This window comes from Perca flavescens, chromosome 9 (assembly GCF_004354835.1).
Source record: "Perca flavescens isolate YP-PL-M2 chromosome 9, PFLA_1.0, whole genome shotgun sequence".
NCBI lineage: Eukaryota > Metazoa > Chordata > Actinopteri > Perciformes > Percidae > Perca > Perca flavescens.
Genome location: NC_041339.1, coordinates 26,822,705 through 26,844,633, shown reverse-complemented (window position 1 = coordinate 26,844,633; position 21,929 = coordinate 26,822,705). Strand labels below are relative to the sequence as shown.

Below are 21,929 nucleotides of genomic sequence, written 5' to 3'. Positions count from 1 at the left end.
GTAACATTCAAATTCTTTCTTCTTGTAGGCTGCAGCTGCGACGGCGTATCGCTGCCCTCTACTGTTTGTTATAATATGTATTTTTTAACAGTTATTTATACTTTGTTATATAATCCAATAACCTTCAAATTCCGCTTCATTTATTTCCTTTTAATCTTCTTACTTCGACTATTTAGCCATAAAATATCGCAGCCGTTTTGAATTTTAAAAGAGACAAGAACATCTAGAACAATATACTTCCTGTTTAAATTGTAAATGCATGTAAATTAGTCTGTGTTGCCATAGCAAAAAAGAAAAATAGTGGATTAAGAGAAGGAAAACAATGGCAAAATATTATTTTAAATATAATGCTAAATGTGATAAAAACTGTTATCATAATTTCTAACCACCAGATCACTGACACAACACACAATGTATCTTGATAATCTTTAATTACAAAACACTAAAACAGGAAAACAATAAATAAAAATAAAGGTAAAAAAGTAAAGGAATTAAGTACAGAATTATCAACAGTAAAATGTCATAGAGGTTGCATAGAGAGAATTAACATTATAAATAGGTCTACTGGTTGCTTGACACCAGCAATTTCCCACCTTTTCAAAGTAATGCCATGACTTTTGTTAACAAAGAAATCTACTACAGGTATATATTTACTGTGTAAAAATGACACATTATTGTTTAGTAAAAGGGGTGTACCGTGTGGAGGATGGTCTGGCAAAGTGAGACTAGGTGTACCATAATGCAAAGTAATGCTGCACAAGGCACAAATATGTCAAATAAGCAAATTCAGACCAATCTGAGTGAAGAATTAGCTTTTTTTTAAACATATGAATAAAATATTAAAATATATTTGAGCTTAATTCAAGGCTTTAGCTCACCAACTCAGACCCACTGGCTTCAAAAATAATGTAGCAGATTATGCATTAAAATAAATTCAGTCAGTCTGTTGCTATACATTTCTATTTGTACACAAGGTCAGTGCTATATCATTCTTTACTCGCATAATCAAAAACAACAGGCATTATAAGTCTCTTTACAAGTGTCATTTGGCTCAAGTGATGTGAGATGCTTAGAGATGACCTGATTAGTCCCATCTAAACACCAAACATGTACAGATGCAGCCATGCAAGGAGTCTGACTTTTCACATACATGTCCTGCATTGCTGCGGCACAGTGCCACTAATGCCAAGTGGAGTCATTTGGAAAATGCTTTTAATACAAAAATAGAAAAAAATATGGTTAAAGGATACGCATTTCTAGACTAACTGTAAATACATAGTGCTTTTTTAAACTGGCACCATGTACAGGTACAGCTTTTTTTTACAATTTGTACAAAACAATATTGACTTAAGCCTTAACCTTTAGAAAAGCTGCCAGATTAATGATTGACTAGATGAATGATGGATTTTTTTTTTCTATTTAAAGCAAGATCACATCCTTCATGATGTTTGAAAAGTGAAAAGGAGGGGGGGTGGGGTGGAAGTCAGAGTAGGAAATACCATTTATATATGACAGTGATCTACTTTACATAGAGAAACATTCTTTATTTTACAGATTTTTTCATGTTTTCTGCACTGTAGCCTAATGAAAGCAATTGTGGAAGACAGTGGAGAAGTGGATGTAGCTGTAGATGACCGTGATGCAGCAGACGGTGACAGCTGTGGGGTTTGTGCCTAGAAGAGATGATTGGTAGGATTAAAATGTATGCTATTTTATCACGTACAGGGCTAAAAAGTGTGTCTATAGCTACACAAAAAAGCAGTGTCTTGCTGAGAAAGCACGATTACCTATCAAAGTGTGGTGTTGATAGCTGGAGTTTGGATGGTCTTGGTGATCGCGGCGCCGTTGCTGCCCCCTGTTGTTAGCACCTGGAGCTGCAGCTGGTAAACACTGTCAGCCTGAAGACCATGAACTGACACCGACCGCTGAGACTGTGGATGGTGAAGCAGGGTACTAGTTCACAGACACACATGTACACTATTCTTGCTTGGAAATAGCAAAAATAGAGAATCCTCCATTGTACAATATGTAAATGCTGTGTCATTATGAAATTAATCTTTTATTTGTTAACCTTTTTATTCTTTGAATGTTGAATGTCTGACTCATCATCCAAACTGAAAAGGCACACACACACGCACACACACACACACACACACACACACACACACACACACACACACACACACACACACACACAATGTACACCTCTTTTCGTGTCTCACCGGTGCAATTGTCTGTGTCTGGGAGATAAGTGTGTCTTCCTGCCCTTCTGTTGCAGTGGTAACCCCTGATTGCAGCGTCCAGGTGAATTGGAACCCCTCCACAGCTGCTGGGTCCAGTGCATGATGGGACATCCTCCAGCGGAGCGTCGTAAGCAGGGTGCCATTGACTTGCTGAAAGTCTGCGGTTAGTCGTTCTGGACGCAGTACCACCTTTTTCCCTGATAGGAGGCGCTCTGACACCAATAAAGGACACAAAACAGTTTCTCATTTATGAAAGAAGAACGCTTTAAAATGATTTCTTAGTAGGTTTACTATGACAATTTGTATGCTAAAATGTCAATACCAATGATCAAAGTTTGTTCATAATAGCAATTATTTGGAGTGCATTTCAAATACCATGAGCATATAAAAAAAGGTTGTTTGGCTAATGAAACTGGAATTTTGTGATACTAGCGCAGTGCTCGTTGAAAATGGGCCTGTTTGGAATGGGCCGATTTCTTGGACTGTGGTATTGCTGCTTGTAGAATGGACCTTTTTCACCGCAGACATTTTGACATGTCATAGTAGGAAAAGCACAGCTGAAATTGATAACCTTAACAATGGCTCAATTCCATCAAGTGTCCCAGTAAGCTATTTCAGTGAGTCAGCATGCACAATACCAGGGCCTCTCTTAAGTGGAATGCAGCCAGCATTAATGGTTTTGAATACACCTGTGCTTTTCCTACTATGACATGTCAACATGTCTGCCGTGAAAAAGGTCTATTCTTCAAAAACCAAATTGTACCCCAAAATTACATACAGAAGGACCCCAAACCACTTAATATCCAACTCCACTGTATACCCTACTACTGACTTACTAGGGTACTTCTACATCAGAGGAAGACATTGTACTACTATTTACCTGACAGAATCAGAATGTAATCACAAAATATCACAATGACAATGTGGAGTAATCAGACATAGCCTCATGGATTCATGGCAATGTGTTACCCACCTTGCCCGTTATGAGAGCTAATTGGCACATATCTGTGTTCATCAACCACCAGAACTGGACCGTTAGAGAGAGAGAGAGAGAGAGAGACAGAGACAGAGAGAGACACAGAGAGAGAGACACAGAGAGAGAGAGAGAGAGAGAGAGAGGGAGAGACAGAGAGAGAGAGAGACGTTGTCTCGTGTCGTTTGATCGTTAACGTAGTGCTACTTTGCACATGTTTGTGGGCCTGAGGTGTATGTCACATTTTAGCTGCCAAAGCTCTGCTGCTCTTTATCTGTCTCTGGTCCTGCTCACTGCTCACTCAGTGTGAGAGGGGGAGTGGCCAGCGGCTGGAGCAGCAAAAGCCAGTGTGCTTCTTTTACCGACAATATCTTTTGCGTTTGTTATCCAAACAACATCAAACTTGGCACTGCTTTTACTCATGCCCATAGCAAGACACCTGTCCAGTTTGAAATCCATCGGACTAATGGTTCGAGAGATATGCGCTTAACACCCACACACACACCCACACAGACACACACACACACACACACACACACACACACACACACACACACACACACACACACACACACACACACACACACACACACACACACACACACACACACAGACAGACGTTCCTGCAATTTATAGATAGATATAGTGTTTCAATGAGTGCAAGATTGTACTTAGTGTTTTCTAGTATGTTTTGGGGTTAATGTCCCCAAAAGAAGTTAAAAAAAAAACACTTTCAAGAACTACTCTTTAAATATAGGCATTTAGGGGTTACAGGATTAATGAAGATTAATGTAACACTGCTTTAATGCCGTGCGTGCATGTGTGTGTGTGTGTGTGTGTGTGTGTGTGTGTGTCTTTAGTTACTCTTACCCTCAGTGTTGCATGGCAAAGCTTTGCCTTCTCTGACCCTGATGGAGGAGCAAGTCGGGGTTGTAACCCAGGCAACAGCCTCTGACCCCAGGTTAGTGCTCAATGCCACAGCGACCCGGTACTTACAGGCGAACAGCAGGCCTGTGATGGTGTGATGGGTGCCCTGGAGAGAGAAAATCAAGTCAAATTAGGGATAAAAAGAGTTTAAACTGAACACAGCTGGTTGTTAAGACTGACATATTACAGGGTTCCTTAAAATATACACATTACCCCTATTTTTGTTTGGGAACCTGTCTCATATAAGCAGCTTGTTAGCTCCATGTTAAAATAAACACCACAGTTTGAAGCGGCACTTGGCAGCGTTGCAGGTTGGCAGCTTCAAATGGTGAGAAATGGCATAACTATTTAAGAAAAGCTGAACTTCAATGAACAGCAATCATGATCTGTGATATCAGCAAATTGCACACAGCACTTTGATATTTATCAACCCACTGGGTCAATGATAATTTTAGACGAGAGGCTAACACTGGGACAACAGTGGGTAAAGAAGATCTAATGTCGGCAAGTCCAGTTTTCTCTTGATGAAGTGCTATGGGCAGATATCAAGTGCACTATATATACTCAATACCAGTTCATCTTTTGACATGCTCCTCTCTATTACAGCTTTACTTTTACTTTTATAGCTGCAATATAAGGTGTTTTAAATGAAGATTTAAAGTAGATTTTGTTTTGCCAATTTAATTTTGGTGGCACAGTTACAGTTTTTCTGAATTGCTAAAACACAAAACCCCATTCTCTGAACCAAATGTTCAGCGGCCTAAACCCATTTGTTGAATCAATCACTCTTCTTGCAAAACTCTAAACACATTCTCACTCGCTAAAACACATTTCACACTGTGATGCACTAGTGTTGGCAGTAAAAGTTAAACACAACTACAACAGAGTTGTCATCGTTTACACACGACTCAAAATTGGGTGATCAAACCTATTGTAGAGAATATAAACCAGTTCAGAGTGCACAGGTGGCACAGTGGCATACTGATGTCTGATTTTTCGGTTTCAGAATATTTTTTAGTGTACTGTCATGTTCTTTTCATTTCATGTTCTTTGGCCTTTTGCAGTTGGACTACTGTATTGCTCTACAAGTGCCTAATACTGTAAACAGACATTTAATATTGTATTTCTTGCACTACTTGCAGTGTACAAGATATTCACTGTACAAGTTGTGATATACTTTTTGTTTTCATTGTAAAATGTGTTTACTGTATGAAATAAACATTTTTTTTTCTGTAACATGCCCTGGACACTGTGTTCTTGAATTTGTGAGTTAACGTCTAACGAATGCTCTGTAGTTTTTAGTTACTGTAATGACTGGCTGTGTTTATGATCTGAAAGCATTGTTTGATTTTGCCAGCAGAGTCAGGTGTTTTGTGAATATAGTTTGAAAATTTGGTTTACAGTTTTGAGAAAATGAGTGAGGGTTTCAAGAAATGTGTCATAGCAATCGAGAAAAACTGTAATAGTAGTCATTGCTGAGATGGTTCTGTAAATCACTTTTCTATAGATCATTCTCAGTCAAACCCCTTCCTGTCATTCTTTTATATTTCAATAAAGCAATATCCGCCAGGGATTTGACAGCATTATGGTAAAACGTTGATGTTAGGCAGACAGAGCGAGATGATGGCAGAGAGACAAAAAATAGATGTGACATTACGTCATAACTAATTGGATAATTGCCGCCATGTTACTTGGGTATCGTTTACAATCACCACCTCTGAGTGTCAGCAACTATACTGTATTGTCAGCTGTGCAGCACGTATTGCTTTACCAAAAGGACCAAAGAGACCAGGGAGGCTGGCATTACTTTCCACACGTTAGCATAGAGCAGATGAAAGATTTCTTATTTACATATAGGTCAACTAAAACTACTAAAAATGGTCAGTGAACTACGTAACTTAACCGTTAGCTACCAACGGACCAGCTGAGTTCCAAGTCAAAGTTATGGCTGCTAGTTCTCAAAAGCTTGTTTCAAGCTGTTTATATCTATGGCTCTCATCCTCTGTCTGTGTGTAACTTTGTCTCTCTGCCATCATCTCGCTCTATCTCTGCTTAACATCACTTTTAGAATAACTCTGTCAAATTGGATCTCTGATACACACATACACACAAAAAGACACAAGAACAATGCTCACATAAAACCAAGATATCTATACACAATTTCACAAACACAGAGACACATAAAATTCGGCCAGGGAAGTTATACTGTACCTGCACAGTTGTTGTTCTCTCTTTGCTTGTAACATTAGTACTGCAGGTATGTGGACGCCACCGCAAAATGTATGGACCAGGGTGTCTCTGCCTGCCTGTAAAGCAAAAGAGAGGCAGAAAGATTACAACATTACAAGTGGGCATGTGTTTGTGTTTATCTTGTATACATTTGTCATGAATTAGACTGTTTGAAAACTAAGAAAAAAATGTGTTGGAAAAATCTGGATTCTGATTGGTTGTAAAGTGTGGATTCATTTTTAGTAACCGGACAGTATAACTGGACACCTGTGATGCAGGTTTTTGCCTACAGTTCTAAATAAATGTGCAATTATTAAAATGTTGGTAAAGACTGCAACAATAAGCCTCAGCTAAAGACCTTGGAGCAAGGGTTGTTTGTGTGTAATAGGATAAGTAGCTTCTCAGTAAGAAGCATGCAATTTAATTAGAATTGTCTTTGATATTTTTGTGAATCTGGACAACCGAACAGTCACAGAAAGGAAAGAGAGGATTTTTTTTGCATCTAGTGTTTCTTTTCTACTGTTGAGTTGTTGCGTGTTTCAAAATCAACTCACCATGGTGAGGCCACTTCCAGAACACCTTGACCTGCAGCTTGTCGTCATGGTAATGAGGGGCAGCAACCTCCAGGCGCAGGTTGCCAGGGGTGACAGGGTTAATGGGGGATTCAGGGTGAGGCAGAGAGGATGAGAGGGGGAGGTCAGAGGAAGAAGGGGAGGAGGAGGAGAGGGAAGGAGAGGAGGGAAGAGATGATGAGGATGAGGGAAGCTCATTGGAGAAGTCTTCACCTTCGGTGGAGGAGAGTAGAGGAGAGGAGAGAAAAGGAGAGGAGAGGAGAGGAGAGGAGAGGAGAGGATAGGAGAGGATAGGAGAGGAGAGGAGAGGAGAGGAGAGGAGAGGAGAGGAGAGGAGAAAAATCATAAAGGTTACAATTTAAAACATTGGATGATTTGACAGTATGTCTTCTGCAATGAGGGCAGTAAAAGGTAAAAAAAAATATTTTAGTTTCAAGCTTGTAAATAACGAGGCAAACCACAAAACAAACTTAAAACTTTGGATACTGGAGTAAAGAAGCAGTTTCTTAACGACTCTACAGTAAGCATTATTTATACAGTAGCTGTTCTGCTTATAACTGGCAACATCACAAAAACCCATCATATGAATGACTGGATGTATGAAACCTGTTATATAGCACATGGAATATATAAATGTATTATGTGCCTGGAATATCATAAACTGGTGACGAGGGTGCAGCTGGTAGCTAGCTTTCCCGTTAATTCATTCACATAGAAACACTAATTGGCTTTATCTGGCCTAACTGACCCTCAGGGGAAAAACCAGGCCAATATGTGAAATGTGTCAAATATTAATGCCGCTAAATTATAAATGTTCCATATAAAATTGTTGGTATGTGGTTTGATAATTGAGCTGCAGCTGGCTATAATCCTCTGCTGTGCTGACCGACAGGTCGCCTTTAAATACCTCTGTTGCCTGGACAACCATTAACATCACCACTTTCCACTTTTTTAAACAGTGCAGCTGTAGGCACACAAAACATGCTGACAGTCATTCAATTCTGCAGCTCTGCACAAACTAACAACTTACTAGCTAAAATAATTGACTCAATAATGTACAGCTCTGTTAGCAAATGGGTACAGTGGACTGTACATACAGTATCTAATAATGACATGACAAGTTAATGAAATGTTCAAAAATGTGTACTTGAGTGAGTCTCTATTTGGGGTAAGGTGACTAGGGGCTCCTTAGGAGGCTTTATTGTTGAATCACAGCAACACAAAGAGTAAAGCTACAGTTTACACTACTTAGCTTTATTTATAGCCCCTTACGGTTTTGTTCCTCCAAGACAAAACTGTACAAAACCTACTAGAGATTGGAGCCTCCCTTAAAGTTATATATTTCTAAGTGACTTTACACCTGCAGCTGGCCATATTTATTAGTCTATCTAAAGATGTGATGTATATCCATACTGCTGAGAGAGGAAATGGTGAAAACACTGTATTCATGGTATATGAAGCTGCAAATTTCTTATAAAAAATAATTAGCTATAAAGGTAACTGCAGATGCTGTGAGAAAGTGGAGCAAACTGCAGTCACAACATGCACCATATTTATGAAACTCTGTACAACCACTGTAAAGCATATACATATTAATAGACAGAAAAATGATTACTACCCTAAACTCTTTCATTCATTTTATGTAATCACATTCTACCGAAATTATGACGAGAAAATTGGATATAGTGGTAAACAGTGTTACTGTTGAATATAAAAAGTATACCATGAGGAGGAAGATGCTTTGTTTGTTTACCTGTATGAGTTATTGTATTGAAGACAATTTGGGCTCTGGGACTTTTCAGCCGCTTCTGACCCCAGTAGGCCACCGTCTGGACAGACAGGAAGTAGGAAGTAGCAGGCAGCAGACCCTGCAGCCACAGTTCGCACTGCGCCTATAACACATTAAAGAATGGGAACATGGAAAGAGATGTTTTCTTAACGCTTAGGAACAGTGGTTCTTGGCTACTTTTTACTCTGTCCTAATTCACTTTCACTTGCTAGATGTGTCCTTAAATTTGAAAACCAACTCAGAATCCCCACTATAGCCAGTATAGTTACTGCCACCATCTTCACCGTCCTTACTGTCATCATAATCCTCACTTTGAGTGCTGTGTGTGTGTGTGTGTGTGTGTGTGTGTGTGTGCCCCTTTGATAGTGGAGACCTGTTCTGCATTAGCCCGCTGTTTGACTGACAGCTCATTAACAAGCTCTTAGTCAATGAGGTCTGTCTGTCTGCGTGGATTTGAGCTAGTCACAACAAAGAGATGCTTGGATGATAACAAGTGTGTGTGTGTGTGTGTGTGTGTGTGTGTGTGTGTGTGTGAGTTATGTAAGTGCGCACACTTAAGACAGAATGAGACAAAGGCAAGTTAAAAGCAGTTTTGGTGACCTGCAGACAAAATGGGGTTGAAGTATTTCCATTACTCTCAAGATAGACAAAACATATGGCCTGTACAGCTGTGTGTGTGTGTGTGTGTGTGTGTGTGTGTGTGTGTGTGTGTGTGTGTGTGTGTGTGTGTGTGTGTGTATTTGTGAAACAGAGAATGCAAGAGAAGCCTGGATTTCTATTTTGGTGCATAATGTCAGTGAACATTATATGTAAGAGTCTGATGTATATTTAAAAGCACTGATTCAGCAGAGGGTTACCCCTTTTACTTCAGGTTTAATGCTAAATTGCTCCAGTCCTGCATAAATTCCTGACTGACAGGATATATGTTTTATATACATCTAGGGAATGTATGATCATGTGCTAACGGAGAGCAATAAAATATCAATGCTTTCCGTAATATGAAAACTATTTTACACAGCGTAGAAATGTTATTCTGTTCCTGACCTACCTGTTGGGATGCTGCTGTCTGTGTGTGTGTCTAGATGCAGCTGCAAGTAGGAAACACTAGTTAGGGGGCCTCATTTAAATTCCAGGCCTTCCAGCCAAGCAGAACAGAGGACCAGACTAGAGATAAATGTCTCCACAAGGCTCAGTCTGGGATCGCCATTACTACTTAGGATAGCTAGGTCCATATGAAGCGCTTGCATTACAACCCTCAAATTTTGATGTTTATGTTTTTATTTCTTCTCTTGAAGTGAGTGCTCACATCAGAGTTGAACATTTAAGTGGGTCGATATCTGAAGGATCCTGTGCAAAGAGTACTGTTTACTAATTTGAAGAGAAAATGTTCAGTCACTGCACAGGCAATCATAACTGTTGCGTCAAAGCTGTAATATCAGTGTTGTTTACTGTGATTATGGGCATTTTGGCATTGCTGACTGGACGTACTTGCATTGTGAACACATCACCGTCACGCCTATAATCATATCCACCCTCTTGACTGACTGTTATTGCTGCATTAAATATATTTTTTTTTAATCAGTAAGAAACAGGTTACCGAAGTTACTCTTTGAATTGAACAACAAGGAGACAGCAGTGATTCACTTTATTCCTCTGTAAAATAACTTCCCATCATTCTCCTGGTCTAATGCTTGTAATGATGATGTAAATGTTGTGCTGGCAGCTACAGTAATAAGTATTTGTCTAAACATCAATCATATAAGTCTACCTTTGCACAGATCTTATGCTTTACTTCTCTGATAACTGAACACTCAATCACTAATGTCTGTGTGCTGCAATGACTGGCATGTTGTCAGTACATTTCCAGATGCTTTGACTTGAGTTAAACATGTTATCTAAATGCACGAAAGCCACTTCTCTCTGTTGTCAGTCAGTCTATCATGGCTAAGTAGTCATGTTATTTCACCGCTGTAAAGCCAGACCTGCGTGTTGTCATAGCACTCTAACAAAGTTATGTCCCATGAAGATAATGGTACTGTATGTCTGTCTGAGGACAATATTGCATTTTCAGATTCACAAGGAACATATGCACAAAATGTCTGCAAAAGTAAAGGAAAAGCGTGCCAAACAGGGATTTCAGTGTAAACATGTCAAAACCAGATCTAATGTAATGCACATATAAACCTTATTTTGGTATATACATATAGAAAACCTTAAAAAGTGAAATCAACTGTAGTGGCATGTATGTTTCAAGTTTTAAGTATGCAAATTCAACAAAAAACGCAGAGCATTTTTTTCATCACCTAATTTTTTAGTAGTTCCACTATGCCTCCACCTACTTTTCATTTGTAGGATTTTAACTGGTTTACAGGCTCAGCAGGACATTCTTTAATTTGAGGTAATCATTTAATATCTAACATTAAGAATCAATATAAAGAAATGTTGAATGTGAGTACCATCCGTTCTTATGGTGTTGTTTCCTGTTTACTTGTGCTGAACTTTAAACATACACAACATGCAGTTGCTATGATCTTATTAAATGAGTTAAATAGTTTGCACCACTTGCATACAGTAGCTGTTCAAACCTGTAGAGGGCTGTAAAATCACTGTAGTGTATGTGTGCATGTGTGCGTATGTGTGGTGCATGGATTTAAAAATCTCTCAGGTGCAGCTATCAATGTGCATATTTCCTTTATTTTTTTTAAGGACTTGTGTGTCATGTGTTCATACGTGTACGTTTCTGATGGGCATAGTTTGCACAGAATAGGGAAAATAATAAAATAAATAACAGTTAAATCATTGTATTCCAGTCCTTCCAGAAAAATGCGGTATTTTTTTGTGTTTATTGCAGGCAAAAAATCCTTGGTTATGCGGCACGTTTTCTTAAAAAATGTGATGGAATATGCAGGATATTTATGCAATTTTATGCGATGAAAATGCGGGAACTTGCAAAAATTGCAGGAACATGCAAAAACTGCGGCTTGATGAAAAAGAGAAAAAAAAGTGATTCCTCCAACAACCTTCTTTTCGATGATGTTCACGTCGCGTAATTACGTCCCTTCATAATGTTCCCATGGCAACAGGAGAAAATGGCTGCTCTTGTGTGAAGTAAACGCAACATTTTTCAACTTTCTGCTAAGATATATGTGACTTTTTTGCAACGAAAATGCAGGAATTATGAAATCATGCAAGCCCCGCATATTTTACGCAGAAATCAGCAAAAAAAATGCGGCCCCCGCATAAATATGTGGACTTTGGCTGATTATGCATTGAATTATGCGATCGCATAATCGCGTTGTTCTGGAGGTACTGGTATTCTTTTATTCAGTGTAATTGAGTTTTTAAAAAACGTTCCCTTACCCCCTGAGTCACTCTGCTGTTGCTCTCCTTTTTACCTTGTTCTGGTGTGCGTGAGTGTGTAGGACGTGTGTGCATGTTATTGTGCACTGTATGTGTGTGTGCATGCAGTGTGTGCATGTGTTTGTGCGCTGTGTGTGTATGTCGAGACATCCAGGTGACTCTGTAGTTGTGGACTGGCAGGTCTCCCTCTCTGGGGGGCTCCCAGCTTATTAAGACCGCAACTGTGACCCCATTTCCTCCTGACCTGAGGGGAGAAAGCAACAAGTCAAACAACATCGCAGCATGGATGTAAACACATTTGTGGTAATAAAGTAAAAGAAAGGTACTTCCTTATAAGTTTAGAGTTTAGATTAGAAGTACTTGTTTATGAACACGTTGCACTGGTGTGGTAGATAAATAGTTGCAATACTTGTTTGTCATCTGCTTTCAATGTTGGGTTTCATATATTTAATTTATTTTATGTATGTGCTGTCAGACATGTTATCAGCACGTTACAATTTGACACCTGACCTCTGTTATTAAATGTTTGATTGCAATATTGCTGCTGATCCAAGAAATGGTCTAAACTTTATATGACCTTGTTTACCATTAATACACACAAATAGAAAAGGTGCTGCAATTTATGATTGAAATAAGGTCAAGGATGAACTGTAATTTGCATCCAGCTACGCCATCAGACAGGCACTGACAATCCACTTAAACACATTTTATGACTTAAAACTGCAGCCTGCAGTCCTGAAAGGATGCATAGCAAATAACCCAGCAAGGAAAATAGCAAAGACATTTATCAATCTACTAATATTTCATCTATTGAGATACCTTTCTGTAAGATGGGTCCCTGGTTGTGAACCCGTCCAGTCTAGAGTGTGGTTGCTCACTCTGACATTCATTGGAGGCTCTGGAGGTGAGGGGTCTGCAGAGAGAGATGGTCAGAGAAAAATGCTGTCACGAGAGAAATGGCAGAAATGACCATCAAAAAAATAGGTGTAGGTACTTTTCTCAGCTGCTGCCTGTTAAGCTTATTGCTGTGGGCGTAATAATTGAAGGTGACTGAGATGAGTCTTTCAACATTTTATTAACTCAAAGCTTCTTTCATGGGGATTTGGCAGATAGATAGTCAGAGGGCATTGTTTAGAGAGATTGATTGTCAATAAATCAAAATGAAACTGTTAAAGAGGATAGGACATCCCCTGTGAAAATGACACCCTGGACATGTTTGTCCCAACTGTTTCTAATGACAAATAGCTCACCCTCATACTCTCATATCTTCTCATCTACTGCTCCAGTGGCAATAAAGCATTACATCTATATGGAGATTTAGTGAAGACTAATTGGGCAAAGACCGTTCAAACCAGCTTGACTGTATTGTAATAACTCAATGTCTGGGGGGGACCTAATTTCCTCTTGGTCTCATTCAAGTCTACAAGGCCAATTAGATTTCCAGCATCAAAGGTGAGCGATACTGGAGAAGACTGAAGCCTCCCTTTTCAGGAGCTACCACAACACAGACCAAAGGGGACCACCACTAGTCACTGTTCCATCCAAGATTAAATCCTGTGATCGCTGCTCTTTCAACACTGGCTCTGTATCTCATTAGAAACTCAAACCCCAATCCTGTATTTGATTAAAACTACAAAATATATCTGATTAGAACTACATCCCCCATGGTAGGCCTCCCACAGGCCCCAGGCTGTGCTTGGCTGACCCAGATGCAGAGATCAAAGTTAGGGCAGCATATTCGGACTGCAAGACCTGGCCTGTTTGTGTGTGCATGTGTTTTTTCTTTGGAATAAGAAGGGTATATCTCAGTGGCAGCAGTAATTTACAGATCATATCCAAGACACACGTTTCATCTTGGAGGCCTTTTTCACTGTGTGCGTCTTTCACAATCAGCCGATTTCCGTCCATTGTTTCATAAGATGAAGACATCAAGATGAGTTCTCTGAACCAGACATTCCCTAGTAATTACTGTTGGCAGGCACTGTGCAACCCTAATATCTGAATGAACAGGAAAGGGGATTTTCAAATTCAGATTCTCTCTCTGGTTAGAATAAGGTCACAGTGGAGGAACTCCAACCATCCTGACATCTCCCAGCTTCCTGACTTGTGACCCCTGATCTCCAGCCCCTGACTAATCAGACTAATGAACTGGAAACACAAGACTCTGACACCGATCAGATGTTATTTAGAAGTGTGTCTTTAACCTTTAACCCTGGCACTCACACACACACACACACACACACACACACACACACACACACACACACACACACACACACACACACACACACACCGTATTTTAGGGGAATAATTCACTACCTTGGGATATAAACCTACTTGCTTTCTTGCAGAGAGTTAGATGGGTAGATCAATACCACTCTCATTTCTGTCTGTTGTATATAATAGGCTATAGCCAGTAGCCGCTTAGCTTAGCATAAAGCCTGGAAACAGCACCTCTAAAGCTTAATCCATACAAAAGCAAGCAACCAGCGGAGAATTCAGGAAGTTACTGCTCCCAGCAAAGAAATAACCCACATAATCCACCGTAAAAGCACAAATTATATTTTTTCACTGGCTGCTGGCTATCGCCTTAACCTGGAATTATTATTCTGCAGAGATACACGGAAACCTATTTGTGAACCTACGCTGGGAAGAGTGTTATGAGTAACATTAGGTCACCGACGTGCACATCTCCCAACTCTCAATGGCGCGTAGTGCGGACCTGCGCGTCATTTACATATGTTATAGTCTATATTTATATATTCTACTTGAGAATATATTCATATGTAACAAACCCAATTTCCCCCTGGGGATCAATAAAATACTTTGTTTGATTGATTTATTGACACTTACAATACACCCTTAATCCTCAATCTGTACAAGTAAAAAAAATGTTGGCTTACATGCAGCCCAGAGAAGTATAATTCCAGGTTTATATGTAAAGGACAGACATTAGAATCTTTTTGTCTAACTTTCTGCAAAAAAAAAAAGCATATAAGAGTATTTCCCAAATGTCCTATTAATTATAATTGTTATGTTTGTATGAACGTTGATAGGCCACCAGAGAAGTTTCAGTATACTGTGGCACAGGTTGTATATTCTCTAAACATTATTACATAAGGAATTCTACTATTTGGTGTTTTGTTGAAGGCGGTGGAAAATGCTATCTGAGACACCTCTTTATAATCTCCCATAAGTGCTCAACTGATAAAGAACCTTTTTCCAAAGCTCAGTCCAACCTGAAGTCATTATTCACATACAAACATGCTCTAGCCAATCCTGGCAGGGGATTCATATCACAAGCCAATCCTGGCGCAACATCAATATGACCTAAGTCTGCTAAACATTAGAGCTAGGACCTCCTACCGTATCTGTGTGTGTGTGTGTTTGTATTACTGTCTTTACTCTCACTCTTACCCTGTCACAACAGGGATTTGGCACTAAACCAACTGAATGAGCATGTGTACTGTATATGTATGTGTGAATAAGGGCATGTGCAGTTGTGTATTTTCTGTTTCCTGTCTGTGTTTTATGGACTGCCGGATAGTGTTCCTGCTATGTGTACCTTATCCATCAACTCTGAGTGAAAGAGAGAGTAAGAACAGGAAAGAAGAGGACTGGAAATGTTCCAGAGTTTCTGACTTTTCCTCAGAGAGATGTAATATCTCTCATAAAATGACACAAATGGAACGGAAGAATATGTGTTTTGCTCAGTGTCTCACGACAGAATATCAAAATTCAACAGTAAGTTATGGAAACACACAGGAGGAATCATCACCCTCTGTGGGACTCTAGTAACAGCTCTCGAAAGAAAATGAAAGCATGTGTTTAAACTGTGTTTGTATTACCTTTACTGGAGATGTAGTGTTTGCTGGGTGTGGTGAAGCCTCTGCCGCCATGGCTGTTAATCGCTGCTACTCTGAACTGGTACCAGCGCTGAGGTCTCAAATCTGACAGAACCACATCTTCAGAAAGGGTCTGAAAATACAAACACATCACATATAACAGGTGCATGACAGAGAAAGACTTTTGTTCAAAACAGATACAATTATACATGATTCCCGACAGATTTAAAGAGTCATAACATCCCCTGAAAATCTTGTTTTTGCTGACCTCCAGTGGTTCAACTTTTCACCTTACTACAGCGATGTACAGGTGTACTCCAGGACACTGTGACATCCCGACCATCAGTGAGGCTAGGTGGCGTCACAGGTCAAACAGGCTTGAAATGTTCAACCAGAGAGGGAAGCAAAACACTGTTTTTCAGCATGGTGTTCTATATTAAACTCTTACTCTTTAAAAACAAGTCTCACTATTGTCACGTCATAATTCAGCGTTGCCCCAACAAATGAATCGTCAAGCGCGTGGCAACGCCGTGGGAAGTTTCACTGGTTGACGAGGGAACGATACATTTATTTCCCAAAATGTCAAAATATTGGCAAAACATTATTCCAGGTCCTACAAGTTTTTAAAAATGAAATCAGTGTTATTTTGAGTTTCTCAATTTGTAAATAGAAAATTTGCTTCAATCCAAGCCCATTTGGGCAAAAATGTTCCGTCATCTTTCACAAATCCATACTGTCTTCTTTTTCTAAAAAACATGACAGAGCCCTGTGTTTAGACGTAGAAGTTTCACAAGTTGATGAGGTGGAAAGTCCGATGAACACAACCGGATTGGAATTCCATCTGATTATAGTAAAATTAAACGATTTGCCCAAATGATGGTTCAAATTGCTAAAGATTCACATGTTTTGTCTCCCTGACAGTGCAAATGTAATCAACTGCTTAAAACCGACTCATCCCCACACACACAGACACGAGCTGCCATCTATTTAAGTCTATAATGAGCGTTCAGTCATTCAGAGTCAGCCGGTGGAACGACTGTGGCTGCCTGTGGTTCCTTTTTAAGCTCTGCTTATTTACCTAACCTCACACAGGCACACACACACACACACACACGGACATACAATGCACACACACACACACACACACACACACACACACACACTCACTCATTCGCACACACAGACATACGGTTTACCCTGGCAGAATGGGAGACTGGCTGGGGTGGAGAGGTTTAGACAGTAAGGCAGCAGACTGATGAGGTGGAAACAGAGTCTAACATCCATCTCCATAGCTGAGAAGTTTCATCATTCGAGGCAAATTGAGAGTTATGAGTTAAAGATATGTTACAAAGTTTGTGGCGCTGCTCCACTGTTAAAGACACAGGGAGTCATTTTTATGGCTGCAATGACTCAAGACAGAATCAGCAATGAGCCATGTTGTTACAAGGTTGTTTTTTTCTAGCTAACAGCTACCCCTCATCAACATCTCCACAGCTAATATTCCCCAATATTGTGTGTGTGGTGGGGGGGGGGGGATTGACAGAATGATTCTGTATCTCTTTAAATGTGAAAAAATGATTCAAAAACGGAATTTCTTTATAATTTCAATATCTTGAACCTTCTAATCATAAAAAAATGAAGACCAAGGGGGAAAGGTGACATGCTGCTGGTTACTGTAGTTACCATGGCAACAGTAGTCCATGGAGAGGCATGGTCTTCACTGGGATGAATCCCAACGTTCCAGCGGGACTGGAGCATGTAAACGACCGGCTCCACGCTGACATTGAACTTTGACACCCACACCACCTTCACATGGCCCTCTGAATTCTCCACGAAGCTCATCTCTCTGCGAGGCTTCAAAGGAACACCTGGAGCAAATGATTATTTAAAAGGTCAAAACAGGAAAGTGGTGTTATTTGAAAGTTATTTAAAAAAACATTTACGTAACATCAAATAACACAAAGTGATTGTGAGATTGATGGTCTACGGGTAGAAGGGTATTGATATGTTGTATAATGCAGTATCTATTGTATGTATATGTACAGCTTGTAATTTGGGATATGTAAAAAAAAAAAATGACTTGACTATCAACAAATTGACACTAGGAACAAGCGTTACAACATCTAAGGCAGTTTGTCATCAGTGTTGTCTCATCACTAGCTCCACACAGAATTGAGCTGGAGCTTTTAACCACCGCGGGCCGCCTGGGACTTTAGATGTAGTCAAGCAGGCAGTATTTAAGGATGGTTATTACATTAAATTGCATTTCATTTATCTGGCAGACACTTCTAACCAAAGAAACTCACAATAAGTACATTTAAACGCTATAGGAACAAGAAACAACTAAAAGCATGTTCACTGAACAGCAGTGACAGCAGTGACAGCAGCCTCTCATAATAAAACCCACAAGATGTTACACACAAGTCCCAACCTGCCTTTACCTTTATATAGATTGGATGGGGCTTGGCAAGTGTGTCCACAGCCATTAGAGCAGCATTTCCTGGGGGAGGGACAATGCTGATCTGTTGAGCAGCCCTCCACGCAGGCTGCAGCAAATCCAGTGGCTCTCTGAGCCGGAGGGCAGTCCCCCTGACGAGACAACCTCAGAGAGGTCAGAAACTCCCTGCTCGTCACACACTCGGTCTGCTTCTGAGAGAAAGAACAGGGCCAAATTGTTATTATTACAGTTGACACACAACATAAACAATGTGTAATGTATGAACACACATATGAAGGCAGAAAAACACAGAGGTGAAAGTGTATCCTGGTATATGGTATGGTAAACTCCTACTGACTCCAGACCTTGAGATCTGCTCTAAAAGGGGATGCGTGTATGTGTGTGTGTGTGTGTGTGTGTGTGTGTGTGTGTGTGTGTGTGTGTGTGTGTGTGTGTGTGTGTGTGTGTGTGTGTGTGTGTGTGTGTGTACATGCGTGCGTGTGTGTGCGGGAACATGGCTGCAGATCATCAAAATGTAAACACAAGCTTTAACTAATAGCTCTGAATTGCCTTGTATGCCCAACCAGCCATCCAGCCAGTAACATGCTTCAGCTATTGTGATGAAAAACTAATATGAAGACCACAGCGACTGGCTTTACAAATAATCATTCAGGGCCACACACACACACACACACACACACACACACACACACACACACACACACACACACACATATATACACACATAACCACTGCACACTCCCAAATGTATACATTTAAAAGCTCACAAACATGTTATTCATAACACACATAAGCTTGCATAAACACACACATGAATGCTCATTCATGGCATACACAGTCAGAAAACAGCTTCATGGTGCCAACAAAAGCAAGTTTCGGGTGCAGGAGTGATACAGCCACCAAGGGTGTTGTGACAGACACACACACACACACACACACACACACACACACGCACGCACGCACACACACACACACACACACACACACACACACACACACACACACACACACACATTATGCACTCTCTTTCTGTCTTACCTCACAAGACTTTGGAGAAAGGACCTTCCTGGTTTCCCACAGTTCTTTGCATGGCTGTAGGCACTACACATAAACAAACAAATATAAATAAACAAAATATGAGGCTTTAGGCACAATAAAGTAAGTACATTTGATCATCAACCCCTTCTTAAAGCAATAGTTCAACACTTTTGGGAAATATAATGATTTGCTTTCTGGTGGAGAGATGAGAGGATCAATATGAAGCTATAGCCTGCATCTGGTTAGCTTAGCTTAGGACAAACATTTCCAGTGCCCTTTCTAGGACCACAGAATCTTCAAACTTTACACATGCAAAGCTTCATGAATGCATCTTGCACAGTTGTGATGCTATCGTGGTGGCAAAAGACAGACAGACAGCAAAGTCCTCAAAAACCACCTCTGTGGTAGTTCCCGCTACAGTAGATGTCTCCAGGACCACATTTTGCAATGATTACGACACACAGACTTAAAAACAATGCCTTATATTAGACGCATACGTTCAAGAGAAATTGAAAATAAGTGTATTTCCAAAAATGTCTAACTGTCCCTTTATATACCTGAGGTTTGAAGAAATACAAGAAAGAAAACGTGTTGGAACAAGGATAAATGACATAGTGGTAGAGGATTTTAGCATTTGCAGAGGTCTAGTGTTTAAGCAGGTATGGAACACAGAGAAAACACACACTCCTAATGCACACATGCACACACTCATCTGGTTTGCCACCTCAGTGAACTGGTGAATGATGGCTCTTACCAAATTAAAACCAGACAACATATAAAAACTGCGGTTTCACCCCGAACCTCCACCCACCCACCCCTCCTCTATCCCTCCCTCTGTCTGTCTCCCTCCCTCAGCTCCCCAGTGTGCCTGGCTTCAATCATTTCTCCAATTTATTCCATCGTACTGATTCCACGGGAACAAACAGAATCAACAAAAAGCCATAAAAACTTCTTTTGCACAAATAAATGGGCTATTGTTGGATGAAAAAGTATTTTCTCAAACCCCAGCTGTTTTAGATAGGCTTATTTGCAGACTGATGATTATGAACACTTTAAGGGTTATCATCACACGTGAGCACTGCATTAAAGACCATGTAAACTTTTCATTTATAAAATGAAAGACAAACACTTCATAGTTACTTGTCACTGGGATTCATACAGCATCAACAAACCAAACCCAGTGGAGCCACATGTGCTGGTTTCATAGCCTGTGGGACAAAAAATGGAGTCTCGGCGTGAAGCATGATAGCGGTTTAATGTTGTACAGTTGGCTCATTTCATTCAAGTCATGGATGAAAAGGTTTGGGTTAGCTTAAAGTGATACTCCCCCCCCAAATTATCCCTATTGAGTATTAAACACTCTTGCTCTGTAGGTTTGTAATGTGGCAGTAAAAAGTTTGTTTCTCCACAGGGCTGTAGTCGGCTAGATTTATGTAGGTTACAGTGGATCCCAATAGTGACAAAATAAAAATGTCCACTGTGTTCCAAACACTCAGAAATCAGTGCACATATTTAAAAGACAATTGTTTTATATGGCTTTTCCATGATTTTAAAACTTTACCTTTGTGGGTCCTATAATTATTTCACCGTCTTTAATATACTGTCTGTTGAATAGCTAAACAAAAAGATTGTCTTTTTGCTTGCTATTCCACAGCTTACTGCCTCATTCTCAGGCACATTCAATCAGGTTTGCATTAATCAGGAACATGCATTAAAGGAACATGCCGACTTATTGGGAATTTAGCTTATTCACCGTAACCCCCAGAGTTAGACAAGTCCATACATACCCTTCTCATCTCCGTGCATGCTGTAATGCTGTCTGACGGCTCCAGGGGCATCAGGCCAGCACAGAACATGCAGGTGAATGGTTCCAGCAATCCTACTGCTCCAAATAAGTGACATAATAATGCCAACATGTTCCTATTTACATGTTGTGATTTGTAGAGTCACAACATGTACAAAAAACAACATAACATGAGACACAGACACTTTCTATCCCTAAACAAACCGGGAACTATATTTTCAGGCGGAAGAATATTGTACTTTGGCGCAGTGATATGCTCGCAGAAAGCCCGTCTGAGAATATAGTTCCCGGCTTGTTTACGGTTAGAAGATGGCTTTGTCTCATGTTACGTTGTTTTTTTGTACACGCTGTGACTCTACAAATCACAACATGTAAATAGGAACATGTTGGCGTTATTTTGTCACTTTTGTCACAATTTGGAGCAGTAGGATTCCTGGAACCATTCACCTGCAGGATCTGTAACATCAGACAATGTTACAGCACGCACGGAGATGAGAAGGGTATGTATGGACTTGTCTAACGCTTGGGGTTACGGTGAATAAGCTAAAGTCCCAATAAGTTGGCGTGTTCCTTTAAGCTGCAGATTGTAACACATATTTGTATTCTGTAAATTGTTCATGTTGATATCATGAGTTAAAAAAGTTCTGATAATATTATAGAATTCATATAACAGTTTTGTGTACAGTATATT

General features: G+C 40.0%; 1 protein-coding gene across 1 annotated transcript in view; it reads right to left on the bottom strand.

Moving 5' to 3' along the window:
• Positions 1–414: 414 nt before the first annotated feature.
• The window catches only part of anos1b (anosmin 1b), a 45,296-nt gene continuing 23,781 nt past the window's right edge, over positions 415–21,929 (bottom strand). Inside the window, exons 3-15 of the mRNA XM_028588570.1 lie at positions 19,435–19,497; positions 18,380–18,587; positions 17,622–17,806; positions 15,942–16,071; positions 12,913–13,006; positions 12,094–12,337; positions 8,698–8,836; positions 6,927–7,157; positions 6,355–6,449; positions 4,087–4,249; positions 2,223–2,455; positions 1,788–1,931; positions 415–1,673 (exon numbers count right to left, since the gene is read on the bottom strand). Coding sequence (XP_028444371.1) covers positions 1,791–1,931; positions 2,223–2,455; positions 4,087–4,249; positions 6,355–6,449; positions 6,927–7,157; positions 8,698–8,836; positions 12,094–12,337; positions 12,913–13,006; positions 15,942–16,071; positions 17,622–17,806; positions 18,380–18,587; positions 19,435–19,497 — 1,926 coding nt within the window. The 3' untranslated portion in view covers positions 415–1,673; positions 1,788–1,790. The remainder of the gene's footprint in view (positions 1,674–1,787; positions 1,932–2,222; positions 2,456–4,086; positions 4,250–6,354; positions 6,450–6,926; positions 7,158–8,697; positions 8,837–12,093; positions 12,338–12,912; positions 13,007–15,941; positions 16,072–17,621; positions 17,807–18,379; positions 18,588–19,434; positions 19,498–21,929) is intronic.